Source organism: Melopsittacus undulatus, chromosome 9 (assembly GCF_012275295.1).
Source record: "Melopsittacus undulatus isolate bMelUnd1 chromosome 9, bMelUnd1.mat.Z, whole genome shotgun sequence".
NCBI lineage: Eukaryota > Metazoa > Chordata > Aves > Psittaciformes > Psittaculidae > Melopsittacus > Melopsittacus undulatus.
The window spans coordinates 26,358,398-26,376,555 of NC_047535.1; the positions used below are offsets into that span (position 1 = coordinate 26,358,398).

The 18,158-nt window shown below is 42.1% G+C and overlaps 1 protein-coding gene across 1 annotated transcript in view; it reads right to left on the reverse strand.

Moving 5' to 3' along the window:
* Nucleotides 1-2,646: 2,646 nt before the first annotated feature.
* Nucleotides 2,647-18,158, reverse strand: part of ATXN7 (ataxin 7) — a 58,318-nt gene continuing 42,806 nt past the window's right edge. Inside the window, exons 5-8 of the mRNA XM_034066194.1 lie at nucleotides 11,205-11,457; nucleotides 10,225-10,487; nucleotides 9,383-9,465; nucleotides 2,647-2,712 (exon numbers count right to left, since the gene is read on the reverse strand). Of these exons, the coding sequence (XP_033922085.1) occupies nucleotides 2,647-2,712; nucleotides 9,383-9,465; nucleotides 10,225-10,487; nucleotides 11,205-11,457 (665 nt within the window). The remainder of the gene's footprint in view (nucleotides 2,713-9,382; nucleotides 9,466-10,224; nucleotides 10,488-11,204; nucleotides 11,458-18,158) is intronic.

Sequence of the window (18,158 nt, forward strand, 5' to 3'; positions counted from 1 at the left end):
TCTTTCATTGCCTGTGGAGGAATAATGTCTGTGCTCTCAGGAAGGCTTTCACCCCTGGCAGAGCATCCTGCTGCGCTGTCACTAACATCTTCCCTGCTGGTGCACTCCCCGACTTGGCGGGTCGCAAGCAGATCGATGATGAGGGCGGAAGGTTTCCTGAGGAAGGCTTTTCCTTGCAACAGCTCCAGCCACTCTCGTGTTTTGGGTAACACCAGTGTAGGATGTACAGCTGGAAGCTTGGAAGATGCTGGTTTGTGAAAGCTGTGTGGAAGAGAAGGCAATGGGACAAGTGGTCTCCAAGGCCCCAGAAACCCAGAGCCTCTTCTGTGCTAAACTTTGCAGCTTCTTGGGAAAGTTTGCCCTGCCAGGTCAGAAATGGTCCCTGCTCAGGCACCTAAACCCAGCGAGATGAGATCGTGGAGAGAATTCAAACTTTATTCTGGTTGTAAGTTGGCTGAATGGCTTTTCCCAGTGAAGCCCCGGCCCTGGAGGAAGAGATCCCTTGTTTTCCACACCCTGCTATTTCTCTGGTCCAAAGGAAGTTGTGTCAACTCCTTTACTTCCTGCACAGAAAATCGGCACTTCTCTGTTCCTGCGAATCCTCTTTGCTGTCTCTGGGCTGAGGAGTGACTTCTTTGTTCTGTTAACCTGTAGATATGCAGCTGTGCCCAGGAGCATCCCACACTGCCTCAGTCCTGTTTGGCACAGGAACCCCTGTGCAGCGGTATCTTGAAGGGGTCCATACCTCTGCCTGGGGAGCGTGTGGGCTTCTGGAAGCTGCTCCTCTGGTTCACCTTGACTGCACGCTGTCTGGGGACTCCACCTTATTTAGTTCTTTGTTATTTCTCTCATTTATTTCTTTATTTGGTTGGTTGGTGTCTGCCTTTGTCACAGTTTTCTTTGACTGTTTCCACGGGCTGCTCCCGAGTTGGAGCATTTAGAAATTTAGAGCTGGGGATGGAGAGATTGCAGCTATTTTCACATGAGATGATGTGTTCCCAGAGTTCAGACTCCTCCCTTTCTAAGCCACGCAGAGTGTTGCACTACATGGTTTCTATCCCCTTCAGCATTACTTTCTTTGCATATTTCAGTGGGTACTTGTTTTGAGAAGGACAGTTCCCTGAGGTCCATGAATGATGCCAGCAGAGCATCCAGAGTGTTGGTGATGTGGTATGTTTTTATTTAATATCCACTGTATTATAGTCATGTCTACTTTCACAAAAATACATTTTCCTTAAAAAAGTAAAAGATGCAGTGATGCTTATTAGAGGGGGAGGGGGGATGGGATGGGACGATAGGACAGGGAGGACTGGGGGGACACCAGAGGGGGGAAATGATACCAGTCACTTGCACCTTGAAGATGCTCCACAGCACTTCATTTGCCTGTGCTCCTGGGGGGAGCTGCCTTCTCTGGGAGTCCCAGAAGCTGGATCTTGTTTCCCCAGCGAATCCAAAACCCCCGTGAGTGTGCCCGTGCCAGGCAGGGGTTCCCTGCTGCTGTGGAGCCATCCCCAGCACCTATGGGCAGCTGGCAGAATGCTGCAGGCAGCATGGGAGACCTGGAGGGGCCCGGCTGGGAAGGGAGAGGGGCTGCAGCCCCCTCAGGAGCAGCATGGGACTCTGCCAAACCCTGCACATTCAGGGTACCCCCTCCCTGGCCCTGTTCCCCTGCTCACCTTCAGCATTCAGCAGCTTGCGGCCTCTGCACGTGTCTGTCAGGAAGAGGCTATTGGCCCGGGTGGGCATCCCTGGCCCAGATTTACCTGGGGACCAAGGGAGCAGGTGAAAGCAGGGCTGGCAGTGCCAGCCCAAGGTGGCATCGCCTGACTTGGTAAAATGAGCCAATAGGCTGCAGAAGCCACAGACTCATGCCTAATGATGGCAGGGATGGGAGAAGAAGGGGGACACAGCCATCAGCATGGGGACAGCCCAGGTGCACCATCAGGGGAAGGATCCCCTGCACTATTTCAGGTGACTAAAAGGAAAAGGTCAAGCAAGAGCAGGAGCTCTGGCACGTGCAGCCTGTGGCTGCCCCATCCTGCCTGAGCCTTGCCCGCAGCTTCCCCACCTGCCCGCTCCCAGCCATACAGAGGATGCCGCTGCCATCCCTAGGCTTGGGGAGCACCACAGGTGTTTCCTTCAGCCCATCCCCCGCTACTCAAGAGCTAGAAGTCTCCTCTGTTTGCCCTTGCCAAGGCACTTCTCTGTCCTTGACCTTCTGCAAACTGGGTGCTGCATCAACATGGGCAGCATCTTCAGTCAGAGGGGACACTTAGTGATGGGTCAAGCAAAGTGTGCTGGAAAGCGGCACTTGTGCCCTGGTCCAGGAATCAAACACAGGGAAGGCAAATGTGAACACAGTCTGTTTATTTTAAGCGGGGGACATAAAAATAGGGGGTGGGGATGTAGTGTGGGGGGGGTGGAAATTGTATGTTGAGAGTAAAACAGTGCTAAAATGCTAGTAAAATTGTGGTAAAAATACTAGTTTACTAGTGTTAGAACAACAACAGAACAACAGTGTAACAACAAAAAGCTACAATAAAACAACAAACCAACAACAGTATAAGAACAAAACAAGAACAGTGTAACAAGAATATTAGAACAACTGCAGAACAAACACAGAACAATCAAAGTCATCAACAAAGATCAGAGACGCTGATGTTTTGCCACTGGTGGCCCAAAAGGCCGCTTGGCATCTCTGTGGTCCTCCTCCTTTGAGAAGAAAAAACCCGAAAAGAACAGATTTAATCACAGCCACGTACATCGCAATTTAGAAGGCAGGAGGTGCTGTAACAGCTCCAGTATAAAAACCAAGTGTGATTTCATTAGAGAACGCTTCAGTATTTGTGGGGGTTTGTGTAATTTCAACTGCACCCACGACACACAATTACAGGGCTCAGAGAGAAGAAGACCCAGCAGCGAAGCCCTCCTGGGGGTGGTGCGGACCCCACGGGCAGGGGGGAGCAGCTCTCGGGTGACCCCTGGCTCCTGCAGCCTGTGCCCCGCTCCCACTGAACAGCACCAGGGGAGACAGCACCGCAGCTCCTGGGAGCTGGTAAATCCCAAACGGGGGGGAGGGTGAGCCACAAATGCAAAACAATTGGGATCTGGGGAGGAGGAGGAGGAGCCCAATCCGCTCTGGCCTCCCTCAGTGGCTCCAGAGCACCCCAGCATGGGAAAGGGGATAAGAAGGGAGGGGAGAGACTGCCAGGGCTGGAGCAAAAGTTTCCACCTTAGGGAACGTGGCAAAATAAAGCCAGGACAGAAACGCTGCCCAGACACACAGAGGTTCATCAGCCTCGGCTTGGGAACTCTTCCAGCAGATACTTACTGAGAAAATACTTTCATTAGAGGAATTCCTGCTTCATTAACATCTTTATTTGAGATGGAAATGTTAAATCAAACAAATCCCATTGAAATGTCTTGCCTTGTGTGATTGGTAGTGATTCCAAGTCCAGTATGAAGAGTTATCTGCTCCAGAACTGTAAACTGTAAGGATCTGTTGATTTATTACGAACTACTGTGGTTTGAGAAACTAATCTTGGCTAAATGAAGTAGAGTGAATAGTCTTCAAATAAAATCATATGTTGTGATGATGACTGATTCTGCCTTGACTATTCTGTAGCTCTTTCTTGCATTTAAACAAAAATAATAGACTTAGAATAGTCCGTGCATATTCAACTAAGACAGGATTGCTCAGTCCCTTTTGTGGTTGGTACAAGTTGTTGGGTTTTGGTTTTGGTGGTAGGTTTGGGTTTTTTTAGTTCCCCCAAAGGCTTATTCTAAACAGTTTGAAAATAAGTGAACTTTGTAGGTAAAACTTGTTTCCCTCAGGTAAGCATTCTGTTAAAGTTTAAGTCTGCTAATGTGTTCAATGCAACCTCTGTTTTGATATAAAATACAGCATTTTGTTTCAAGTGTAGAGACTGGGTTCTGATGAAGCAGAACTGAACTGAAAAGTGGCTGCTGTTCTGAAAGTATGAACTAACTAAATATTAGAACAAACTTAGATGCCTGGAGAAAGAAGAGCAGGCGGGTTGTTTGAGGAAGAGGGCAGGAGGCTCTTGACACTCACATTGTCTGCTTTTTGTCCCAGCATATTGGAGCAGAATCAGGGTAACACTTCCCATGCAGGCCTTTGCTATTGGCATGTTGTATCTGCTCTGTGCTTCAGTTTTCAGTGTGGATATCTGTCAGTGGATTGGTTTGGCCAAGATCACTCTATGGAATCTTGTAGGTCTGAGCTTTAGACAGCCCTGAAAGTGTGAATGTTCATATTTGCTTCTCCTGTCTACTCCCATGTCCAAGTCATATCAGGTAGAACAGAGATCAGATATCCAGACCTTGTAAGAACACCGAGTATAGAAATCTAATCAAATAGGATTCCATAAAAAATAACTGCTCTCCTGGGCAGGGATGTTAGCAGCACATGTACAGGTTTTGAATAATAAAAACTTATTGATAGAAACCCTTTGTAAAGGCTTTCACATACAGATTTTCTGTATGTGAAATGTTAGTTAAGGAAACCTATTTCTGCGCAGTTATTACAACACCTAGTAGATCAAGCTGGCTGGTTGTTTTTTAGGTGGCTTGCACTTGATGCTGATCTAAAAGGTGATGCTGTCAGGAGTCACTTAGAGAAATGTCTTAAAACAACTCTGAATAACAATGCAGCTCAAATTAGGTATGCAAACCTGTTATTCATATTACAAATGAGAGAAAAAACAAGCTGGGAAAGTGTCCTCAACTTGCACAATGACTTACACATTGAGGATAGTTTCTGATGACTTCCTCAGCTGCTAACCTCTCCCCATGACATAGTGTTGTGATAGAGACTTTCTAGTGGATTTCCTGGGATCGTGTTCTATTCTTGTATGTAAAGTATCTTAGAGCTCTTAGTTCTGTTCAGAGTGCTGTTTCATGACTGATGTGCATATGACTGCTTGGAAGATATTTGGATGGAATGTTTTTGTAGCTTTAGTCATAAAGTTGTCAAATCACTGAACTTTCCTGCTGTCCATGCTAACTAAACTTGACTACATTAATAAGACTGGAATTTAGGATTACACCTGACTTGCAAAGTTCTAGCCAGCTGCATGTGGTAGACATCGGAAGCTCTGTAGGCTCCTTTGTAGGTGAGAATGTGATTTATCTGCCCTGGTTTTGACATGGCTTTGGAGTGAGATGATCATAGTCTCAGAAACTTCTTATCCTGATAAGGTCTCTATTGAACGTTGCTGAGTGTGCCAGTCTTGAATACAGGCAAATATGTGTACCCACCAAACACTTGTCTGACCCTTAAGAGTGGAAACATGTATCAGATACTCAGGAGAAAATAAAAAGCCTCACACTCACAGGCCCTTGTTCTCATGGGGGACTTCACCCACCCTGACATCTGTTGGGGCGACGGTACGGCCCAGCACAAGCAATCCAGGAGGTTTCTCGATTGTGTGGAAGACAACTTCCTTCTGCAAGCAATAGAGGAGCAGACGAGGAGAGGTGACCTGCTTGACCTCGTGCTCACCAACAGGGAAGGGCTTGTTGGAAATGTGACTCTCCAGGGAAGTCTTGGATGCAGTGATCACGAGATGGTCGGATTTGAGGTCCTCAAGACAGTGAGAAGAGTGTGCAGTAAGCTCACTGCCCTGGACTTCAGAGAGCAGACTTTGGGCTCCTCAGGAACCTGCTTAGCAAGGTTCCATGGGATATAGCCCTTGAGTGTAAGGGGGCCCAAGACTCTTGATTAACATTCAAGGATCACCTGCTACAGGCTCAGGAGTGTTGCATCCCGACCAGAAGGAAGTGCAGCAGGAGGGCCAGGAGACCTCCTTGGATGGATAAGGAGCTGCTGAGGAAAATTCACAAGAAAAAAGAGGCTTATAAAAGGTGGAAAAAAGGACAGGTGGCCTGGGATGAATACAGGGATATTGTCCAGGTAGTTAGGGACCAAGTTAGGAAAGCTAAAGCCCAATTGGAGCTAAACTTGGCAAGGGATGTTAAAGATAATAGGAAGGGATTTTATAGGTATGCAGAGGCTAAAAAACAGACTAGGGACAATGTAGGCCCCATCCGGAAACATTTGGGAGAACTGGCTACACAGGACTTGGAGAAGGCTGAGGTTCTGAATGGCTTCTTTGCCTCGGTCTTCACTGGCAAAGGCTCTGACTGCACCACCCAAGTCTTGGAAGGTGGATGCAGGGACTGTGAGAACAAAGACCTTGGGCCCACTGTAGGAGAGGATCTGGTTCGAGACCATCTTAAGAACCTGAATGTGCACAAGTCCATGGGACCTGATGAAATCCATCCGTGGGTCCTGAAGGAGCTGGTGAATAAAGTTGCAAAGCCACTGGCCATCATATCTGAAAAATCATGGCAGTCAGGTGAAGTTCCTGATGACTGGAAAAAGGGAAATAGAACCCCCATTTTCAAGAAGGGGAAAATGGATGACCCAGGGAATTACAGACCAGTCAGTCTCACCTCTGTGCCTGGCAAAATCTGGGAGCAGATTCTCCTGGAAGGCATGCTAGGGCACATGAAAAACAACAAGGTGCTTGGTGACAGCCAGCATGGCTTCACTAGGGGGAAATCCTGCCTGACCAATTTGGTGGCCTTCTATGATGGGGCTACAAAAGTGATGGACAGGGGTGGAGCAGTTGACGTCACCTATCTGGACTTGTGCAAAGCGTTCGACACTGTCCCACATGACATCCTTGTCTCTAAGGAGAGATGGAGTGATGACTCTATTGGAGTGTCATCAATTTGATAGGTGGACCACTCGGTGGATAAAGAACTGGCTGGATGGTCACACTCAAAGAGTTGTGGTCAATGGCTCAATGTCCAGCTGGAGACCAGTAACAAGTGGTGTCCCTCAGGGATTGGTGTTGGGACTGGTCTTTTTTAATATCTTTGTCGCTGACATGGACAATGGAATTGAGTGTGCCCTCAGCAAGTTTGCCGATGACACCAAGCTGTGTGGTTCTGTTGATACGCTAGAGGGAAGGAATGCCATCCAGAGGGACCTTGACACACTTGTGAGGTGGGCTGACGCCAACCTTATGAAGTTTAACCATGACAAGTGTAAGGTCCTACAGCTGGGTTGGAGCAATCCCAGACACAGCTACAGGTTGGGCAAAAAGGAAATTCAGTGCAGCCCTGTGGGCAGACTTGGGGGTGTTGGTCAATGAGAAAATGAACATGAGTTGGCTTCAGTGTGTGCTCACAGCCATGAAAGCCAACCGTATCCTGGGCTGCATCAAAAGGAGCGTGACCAGCAGGTCGAAGGAGGTGATCCTGCCCCTCTACTCTGCTCTTGTGAGACCTCACTTGGAGCATTGTGTGTAGTTCTGGTGTCCTCAACATAGAAAGGACATGGAACTGTTAGAACAAGTCCAGAGGAGGCCACAAGGATGATCAGGGACTGGAGCACCTCCCATATGAAGACAGGTTGAGAAAGTTGGGGCTGTTCAGCCTGGAGAAGAGAAGGCTGCGTGGAGACCTCATAGCAGCCTTCCAGTATCTGAAGGGGGTCTGCAGGGATGCTGGTGAGGGACTATTCATTAGGGACTGTAGTGATAGGACAAGGGGTAACGAGTTGAAACTTAGGGGAAGTTTAGGCTGGATATAAGGAAGAAATTCTTTACTGTGAGGGTGGTGAGGTACTGGAATGGGTTGCCCAGGGAGGTAGTGAATGCTCCATCCCTGTCAGTGTTCAAGGCCAGGCTGGATGAAGCCTTGGGTGACATGGTTTAGTGTGAGGTGTCCCTGCCCATGGCAGGGGGGTTGGAACTAGATGATCTTGAGGTCCTTTCCAATCCTAACTATTCTATGATTCTATAAGGTGGCATTTCTGATATACTGGGTGTGATAGATGAATGTGGCACTGAATGCTTCCTGGTGAGATACTGGCTTCCTTTTAGATGTAGACTTGTGAATCAGACTCCTTCCAATCCTTTTAACTATCCCAGTTCTTCCCTTTCTCATATTACCCCAAGAACTCAGATGCTGGTGGAAATGGTAGTGGGTTTTTTTGTTCAATCTCCTCTTTAACTTGAGTGATGTAACTCTGCTGGATTGTGGTGTGATGGGATACACAGCATACTTCAAACAGGCTAGCCAAAGAAGGCTCTTCAGAAGACAGTATAAATTTCTACCAAAATTACATGACCAATGCAAATTTGAATACACATTCTAAACTTACTGCTGAGAATCTTAATTCCAAAGCTTAAAAAAATATTACAGAACTCAAAGGTTTTCATCAGTATGTATTCTATTTCCAGTGGTGTATGGAAACAGATTTGGACAGGATAGTAACTGGAACACCAGCTCCAACTTCACAGAGAAGACTTGGGGCTTAACAAGCCCAGTGTGCTTTGCACTTTAGTTACTGGGTTCAGACATTTGCTTACTGGCAAGCAAATAGGGAGGGAGCAGGAAAGGACCTTCCTTCTGTGAATGGTAAGTGTGGGATGTTGAAAAAGGACTGCTTTGAGTATGTGTAAACAGAAAGGTTTTATGGCATGAAGACTGCTGCAGAAAGCAGATGTCTCAAAATAGATTATCCCCATTCTTGCTTGTCTTTCTGACTCTTGGGTAAAATGGTGCATGGGAGCAGATCCTCGTCTAGGTAAACTGGTTACTGGGTCAAATTAGTAGCTGGGTTTCTGTGGTCTGTGAGAGAGAGCTGGTTTTGAGACCTTTATGTTGAAATCAGTGTCTAAAGGAACATTGACAATGCCTAGCGGAGACCACTGCTGTGGGCTTAAGGGACTATAAGAAGCAAAGACAGTACCTTTCAAGCTTCTGGTTAGGGTGTTAACAGTCAGTTTTTAACTAAGTAACTAACCTGAGCTTTCAATTGTCTGTCTTCAGGTATGCCACAACTCGTGAACATGGAGCTGCAGAACTTACACAATCAAGAAATCATGGATTTTAAACAAAGCGGCTACAAGAAGAAGTTAGTAAATTGTAGAGCTGTGGTGGGACTGTGATCTCAGTGGTTGTGGGATGGCAGAGCCATGCAGAGGGATGTGTGCCATGAAAACAGCTGAGGAGGGACTCAAAAGGTGTCCCCAAAAAGATCATGCTGACCCCCTACTACCCACACACAAAGGAACATTATCTGCCCCATGTCAATATCCATGTTTAAAAGGTTTATACAAAAATACAAATCTCAGAGTTATTTTAAGAAATAAGTCTTTGAATAAATCATTAACTGAACTTCAAAACCAATTCCTTCTCGGTTTTGGGCAACATATTTTGAGAGGTGCCATTTACAGTGGTAATTACTGACAGCAGAAATCTGGAATTTTCCATTTTCTGTCATATTCCTCAGGAAATTGAATTAAAACTTTACATAATTTTATTTTGATTGAGATAATCCTACCTTGCATGTCAAAGACCTAGTACAAGGTTTCCTGGTTTCCACATCAATGACACCACAGTATATATCAGGATCAAATTCTCTCTCTGTCAAAGGTACACAGTATTGAAAAGATATCAAAAGACATTGTGAAATAGTAACATCTATTTTCATTATAAAAATTAACCAGATTGGAATCTGTTTCCAAATGCAACACAGGCAAATGTACCAATAAAACTGCACAATAAAATTGCACACAATAATGTCTACATTCTCAGCAAGCTTATGGTGTGCTGAGATACAGATCTCAAGTCTACAAACAGAATGGAGAAATTCACAGCTATAAGGGACCCTGAAGGAGGAGTAAATACTACATTTTAGGATTAGAGTCCACCACCAATATGAACTGTGACAAACAGTGGGTTTTTTGGTGTTGAGAACTTGTCTATCATTTCACTAACACTCAAAGTTACTGCATTTAAGAAGTGTAAAGGTCAGACAGAGTTTCCACTTTTTAAGGTGCTAGTCATTCCATTTGCTATGTACATTTTGGACCTTCCATATAAAAAGAAGGAAAGGAAAATACTTAAAGATAGTAATTCAATGTAATTTTATAACTGTAAGAACTGACAGGCCTTAGAGGACTGTATGGTTTCTGAAAGCAATATCCACATTTCAAGTTGTGTTCTTTAAGAGTATGTCAAATTATAGATTTAAATTCTAATACATAAACATATATAATTACAAGTTAGTGTTATAAAAGTGCTTAATTTACTTCTGAAGCTTATGTCTATATATTCTGTGTATGTGTTTCTATAGATACACTACTAAGAGAAATATAGCAAATAATAATTAAAAACAATTACCTGACAATCTTTTATGTAAAAATTTCCTATTATTTGTATTTTCTTCAGGTTTCTTTTCCAAAAACGGAGGCACAGAGAGAAGACCTTTACCATTCAGTATCTGTCCAGGGGAAGGCAAGGGTGGCTTTGGTATTGAGGGACAATTAAGGCCAGTCTTTATTGAGGAACTCACAGTAGTAGAACAAGTTGGACCAACAGCAGCTTTCAGTTGGGCACCATCTATCTTTGGATGAATCTTTTCCACTTTGACAGATGGAGTCATACTATTTATGGAAAAAAGAAAAGGGGGGAGAAATTAAAAATTATAGTCATAAATTATAAAAGTACTTAACATGTTATTACTAAACACTACTCTGATCTATTCACAATGCAAATGAAGGCCTTCCTCCTTTATTCACAGATTTTTCGTTCTTATCTTTGTTTTCAAATTTTTTACCGTGTCTGTAATCTCTTCTGACCTCTTTTTCCCATTTTCTTGTAAGTATTTCAGAGAGTCTTCAGAGACTTGGATTCACAAATAAACCTATTACCAAAGCAACTGGAATAAGCCTGTTGTGTCCAGTGAGAAATGCCCCGTTCTGTGACAGTAAATTATATTATCAGTTGTGTAATCTCAAGTGTGCATGTCAAAATTCACCTGAATCAGAGCTAGAACTCCCTTATGATCAAAGTGTGCACAACAGATTGAAGAATTAAGAACCTCTAATAAAATGGCTTGTATTCATAGTGATTTAAGACGCAGCTTTGCAAGGGTTCTTGTTCAACAGTCATGTTATATCATGACATATATATATAAATATATGTATCATAACATACATAACCTGATCATGTTATAATCTTAGACTAGGCTGCTGGAAAAGATCTGCAGCAGTTTAAAGTGATTTCACTCAAACTCCTCCGAAACACAAAGAAAATTCTACTGATACAGTAGTGTCTATGCAAGTAATAACATTTAGTTCTTTGTCAAAAAGCATACTCACATTTTATCATGGGGAACTTTGCTATGCTGTACCGAATGCATTAACCTGTTGTTTCCGCTGATCTGCAGCTTGTCTTTGGGTGATTTCAACAACTTGGAATTTGATGATGATGCACTAGTACCTCCACTAGATGAACGATTGCTCCCACTTCCACAGCTACCTTTGTTTTTTGCAGGGAAGGATGATATGAGGGAAAATACTGAAGAGGAGGGAGGAGTCAAAGGTGGCTTGCTGGAGGAGCTGTGTCTTCTTTCTGAAAAGAAGGAAGAAAAAGGGATTTTAAGCTCCCATACAGAAACAATTCTCAAATATTTCATGTTGTCATTTACTCCATTAACATTTTTCCTTTATTAGCTTGGGAGGTCCCCTGCCACACACAAAGCATAGAGAATTTGAGCCTCACTCTAATCCAGGAGGTTCCACTCACTGCTGGTCCCCAGCCGGTTATGGGAGTCTCTTTTAACTTTGGGAGCTACATGCCACAGCCACTAATGCCTGGCTTTTAATAATGCTCCCCACTTTCCATCTTAAAGAACAAGAAAGCGAGAATGAAACCTAGCCCTCAGACACACAGAGCAGAGAGACCCCTGTCCTCCAGCCAAACAAGCTTAAATGTATTTCCTCAAAGGATAACAATTTGTCTCCTAATTATTAATATTATACAGGAGCCAATGTTTTAACTTTGACTTCACAACAACCTTTTAGTATGGTCTACTAGACCTTCACAGTGTGAGAATGCCCCTGAGAACAATACCTGAAGTACTGACTACAGTGGATTTTGGGGTGCTGTGGTGGTTGCTTTTTGTTTGCTTTGTTTTCCTCTTATTAATTCTACAGGATTTCTATCTCCTCTAAAAAAAAAATAAAATCTGAACATCTGAATTAAGAGTGGTCAGGTTCCATCAATGAATGTGTTGGCAAATAAATTATTTATTGTTAAGACATTAATATATTGCTAGCACCAATTCAGTTCAAATATTAATGTAATTGCAATTAATTAAATCAAATCCATAAGTATATAATTAATTGATGCATTTAATGGTATTAATTACTATAATTGTTATTACTGTAATTATATAAAAATGCAACTCTTTGGAACAATGAATTCCCAATCACAGCTCCAGGGAGCCCCCAGTTCTGCCTACACATGGACATGCTAAATGACCTTTTGCTCAACTGATACTTGGGCACCTGTGTTTTCTCGATGATCTCTGTAATTAACACCTGCTTAAGAGTCATCTGGTAATCAAGTATATGCAAACCACAGATCTAAGTGAGACTTAAGAATGTCCAGGTCCATCAGGGGAGTGTAAATGCACCTTTCACCTTGACAGCAATAACACCTCTTCCTCAGCCAAGTGATGTTACAGGTGCCCAAGTCCACCACCCATCCATCCCTGGATCAGTTTACAGATTTTTACTTTCATTTCAGTAAATTGTGAAAGAAGCAGGCTACTCATGAAGTTACAGCTACTTCAAGAGCGAAAGTCAAGTCCAATGCAACCTGTATGGAAGGCTGTAACACTCTTGAAAATATAAATTAATATACCCATCTTCTGCTTATATGACCTATTTTCATGTTATGAGCAAGCTGGTCTAATGGAAGGTGTCAGGGGTTTGGAACTAGATGATATTTAAAGTCCCTTCCAATCCAAACCATTCTATAATTTTATCTCCCCCGCTATCCTCAATACAGCAAACACTCAGATGATAACCAACAAGGACTCCATTCATAGCTGGAAGCCACAAAACAAGCCAGGACTAACCCTGCACCAATGTCATGAGGCCAATCACCTGCGAGCAAGACTAATGGGGTGCAACAGCAAGAACCAGGGGAAAAAAGTCAAGCCACTCCAGCAGTGCAAGAGGAAGACATAGGAATCTGACATCTAGGAACCTTCTGACAGAGGTGGGGAAGCAGTGTTTTAAATATGTTCATTACTTATGGGAGGGGAAAGAAGGGGAAAACATAAGAGCTTTGACTGGAGTAGGAAACTCCAGTCAAGAAGCATCTCAGATTGAACCATGTGATGTGTTTCTCTGTTTAACTGCACAATGGGTGCACCCTAAGGAACCTTCTGCAAGAGAGTCATCACTTCTTAATTAGTGTTTACCAAAAAGCTGAGAGGTCATGTGAAATGCCTGACAGAAATAAATCACTGCATTTATGCATCACCCATGTCAAGAAACAACTACTTTAAAGCGAGTGTTCAGAACTAGTTACCTGTGATACTCAAAGTCATCTACTTAGTTTTCTAGAACCAGATGCCATTGAAGGGTTTGTAAGTGAAGTATGTTAGCACACTGACGTTCTAGTAAATGGCTGTGCTTCTAATGACATACTGCCTATTGCCAAATGTCTTTTTATAGTAATAGCAAGAATCCCTGAGCAGCTTTGATAAGTTACTATTTGAGGGCCATTAGTTCAGCGATGCTACACCCTGTGAGATTACTCTGTGAGATAACGAGCAAAATTGTTCTCTTCCACTTTCTGTATATTTAGAAAAACTCAAAGCCCAAGTTCTTACCACAGTTACAAATAATCCCAATCCAGTGGATGACTAATGAAATCTTTGGGAGTTAAATGTGGGCTTTTTTTTAAGGAAGAGAGGGTGTTACTTCCTTGGCAGATGAGAAGGGACTAGAGGAAGACTGATACCTCCTTGCATCCCATCATGAGTAATAAAGTAGACAAAATATTCATCTCAGCTATTAATCCAAGTGACAGGAACACTTTTTTTCTGGCAGCTTCAACTGCTACTGTTCCAGTACTGAACTGTCACTGACTACTGTTTGCATGAACATTTCATATCACCAGTCTCAAACAAGTGAGTTAATACCAAAAGAAAGTGTTTTATACTGCTGCTAACGAACAAAAACCCAAACAAAACAGAGAGAATTTCTATTCCACAGACAAATATACAATCTGGAACACACAGTTTCTGAAAGGGATGTTCTAAGTCTGTGAAACCTTCAATCACTCCTTCTGTACATAACCATGACCTGTGTAGTTTATCAACAAAAGGAAAAGACTTTCAGCTCATTTGTCATAACCTGCCTGGACCTGTTTCAAGTTGACTTTTACGTAGAGGTGGAGCTGCTATTGGGATTTGTTTTGGTCTTTTTATAAACTTCATGTTTTCAAGTGAAATCTGCTCAAGGTCTCTTTTGTATCTTTGCATCTGAAGACTACTGGTGCCTCACCTTACTGCAGAAAGCTAATAGTTTTGAAACCAGACGTGTTAGCTTGGCAATCTTGATCTGATGAATATATTTATTGACAGACTGACATAGTATTTTAATGAAAAAATTACTACACAAACTGTCACTGAATAATGAAGACCACCATGCTTATTATGCTAAGTATATTATAATGATAAATTCTACTAATCATCTGCCAATCTAACACAGTTCCCATTTCCCATTAACTCTGACTCAGCCTGAAAACATTAAAAAATATAATTATCTTCAGGTGTTCAGTTTTCATATTTTACAAGTTAACACTTATGTCCTTTAATAATATTTCTTGAGAGAAAAGCAACTTTTTGATGTCATGACTGCTTTTGCAACACATCGAAGTGATATTTCAAATACTGCACCTATGGAACATGATTCTAAACTCTAAAATTTCAGGTAGGATTTTGTCCTTGGTTTTGGTGTTTTGCTTTTTTAAATACCAGAAATATCTAAGTTTTGGCTATGGAAAAAGAACTGGGAAACCTTCCTTGATCCCATAGCACTGGGTAGAACCTGACCTAAAATGAGAAGCTGCATTCAATGCTAAACCTTACCAGACAAATTTCTCTCCTTAAATATCTTTGCATTTATGTTACATCTTTGTGATCCTAAGTAGAAGGCCTGTAGGGAGAGTTAGAAAGCTGTGAGAAGACATGGAATCACATCAAAGGTTGCCTCTGCTTGGTGACCAGGATGTGTGCTATCTACCAATTTTGACAAATACAGCAAAGAGTTTTTGTGCTACTAGACAAGAATTAAATAAGCATACTGCCAAAGAACACAAAACTTCTTGATAAAATGGATATTGATAATGCAAATCTCAAGAGTTTTTAAAAAATACAAAGTTAAACATCTTCACTTGGCCCTTAGTCTGGCTGCCAGTTTTCTTGGGTTTAAAACCTTATTTTCCATTGTGTATTTGCTACTAAACTTGCATAAGTTTCTGACAAAATGCTAAAAAGTAACCTGGAAGGGGAACAAAAACAAGGGGAAAGAAAAAAGGAACATTTCTTACCATGTTTGGCTACTACTACTTGTTTTTCCATCAATGAATAAACACTTGGACTCACTGTGATTAATAACCTCATTTATTTTGTTAAAATAAAAAGATATGCCTTTATAGAGAAAAATATTCTGTTTTTCATAAAATGCTACTTTCTTTGCTGTATGCTTAACAACAACATCAAAAAAAGAGTAATAACCCTCTAAACATTCCTCCCAAGTCTACATTTAGTTCCCAAAATGTAGGAAGTGTTTTGTGTTGTTAATTCTGTCTGGGCATCAATTTGCTTTGGGCAGCAAATACAAGATGTACAGATCAAATTTCATAAACCCTTGGGTTTTTTATACTCACTTCTTACATAAGTACTGGGCATAAAGTCAAACTGACCTGTGTCAGTACAAGCAAAGCTGTCGTTACAACTGAAGCATACCTGAACACACTAAGTTTAGTTCAGTGAAACATGGTGCAACTTCAGTTAGCAGTCAGAAAAACAGCTTGAACATAGGTTTAGCCTGAGTGTGTTATTCAAGAGTATAGAATTAGATGTGTATACTGAAACAAAGCATAATGATAATTTTATGTTGAAGAAACTACTGTATCATACATCTGTCTCACCTAAGCATGATAAAAGTGCAATTTAAAGCAAACTGATTTTTCTCCATCCGAGCTGCTACTTGACTTGTCATTTGAGAAATTTAGTGCAGCCATATTAAAACAAACATCTTTCACCTGAGGATATAATCTGTTTTCTGTCAATATGACCATTATATTCCTAGAGTAGTTGTGGAGAGCAAATTAACTTGATCTGATTTCTCCAGAAAGATCGGATCCGTGGCCTGACAGGAGAGCAGGGGCACTGCTGTGGAGAAGCATCTCACCAGAGTGCCAGACCTTACTCAGCAAGCAACTAAAATTCCTTTTGTGGCTCTAACTCAAATGATCATGTTGGGCTCTGACCCACCATGACAAAGAAATAAGAAAAACATTAGATTTATGAGGATTTCACAGGGGAAACCTGGGAGCTAAATCAGTCATGAGCATAGCAGGCAAATTACTCTTCATTTGATGCCTCCCTGGCAGCCACATCTGCATCTGCTTGGGAACAATCGCCTGTGTGGGATCTTGATCTGCTGCTCACTCATTGATGCTTCATTATCCCGCTCTAATCACAGGGGCTAGATACCAAGGATTCTGACTTAATCTTCCACTGATGTCCCTTTAATCACCCCATCAGTTCTCTTTGCACTGTAAGTCAGGATGAGGTCACTCCATCTTCAAATGTGCAGTGTTTAAACATACTCTGAGCAGAAGAGACAGCATCCAAACAAAGCTGTATTCTTCACTCCAGTAAAGAAAGTTACAGAAAGGAATATTTATAGAGTCCAAGCCATCAGTAAGACAGACTGCCAAGGCTTGACTGGCACAAGTACAATCTGTCATGTCTCTAGAGAGAATTCTTCTATTTCATAAAGAAAAAAAACCCCACGCTGCTTTGCAACTGGCAGCTGATATTATTGTTTACCACTCAGTGTTAGCAAAACCACAAAGAGAACCTGAGGGATAGTCATGTATGCTTATAGCACTTCATTCACAGAAAAATAGCAGGCTAGCAGAAGAGAAAGGAAAATAGAGTGTATCATTTATATCACAGCATACCGAATGCAAGTCACGGCAGCACATACAAAAGCATTATGTCGCTTTACGTATTTACATCAACTGCCACCATAGCCTTAACTTGACTAGAGTTCTTCTGTATTATACATAAATAGCAATAGGTATAAATAATATATCTATTTAGGGTTTTATAGTATCTTTTATGCACATAACTATGTCAAGTAAGCAGTATTGATGCAACCTTATGTCCTGCACTTCCTCACTTTAAAAATACCCAGCACAACTGCAGTAGCAAATATTTCTATTGCCTATGTAGATACCACCATGTAAAGAGACAGTTCAGCTACAATGATAAAGCTTTACTTAAAATGTGCCTCTTCTCAAATATCTATTAAATAAAATACCTCAGCAATTTTGAAGAGTATATTTTAAAACCCAGATTTCTCCTCCATAAGTTGGTATGTTAACAGGTATGCTTTGCCTGGCAGAGATTTAAACATGCTGGTTTATATATATATTTTACATTACACCTTCACCACACATGTGCTACAGCATTATTCAAAGAGACTCTTACATTTACATTGAGATGGTTAATATCCAAGAGGTTAAAACAGCAGCAAAATTTGAAGTAATACACTAGAGAATAACATAACTATAGAGATCAGTGATTTTTAAAATCCCCTATAAAATGTTCTTTCACATTAAAACAATTCATGGAGGCTTCAGCTTGGTAAGGGCCATAAAACATTTACCCTCACCTACAATGAGAAGTTAGAAAATTACCTTCCTCTCAGAAAATCGTTTGTTGAAGCCAAAAGACAAATAAAGCCAATATATCAAGACCTTTCTAACTGCTGACTGGGTAAGCTCCAAAGTTATTTGTCAGTTCCTAGGACACTTTTACTTCTCACATGAGGGCTGTACCACCACTAAGCTTTACATGTCTGTCATCTGTTTTCGGTATCCTTCTTTAAATGACGCCACTGGTGCATCTAATTCCCACTCTGCTGTCCACTGCTCCTCATCCTAGCAAAGGTTCCACTGTTGCAGGTACAAATTCCTGCACCATTCCCTTGTCATTCACCTCCAAAACACATGCT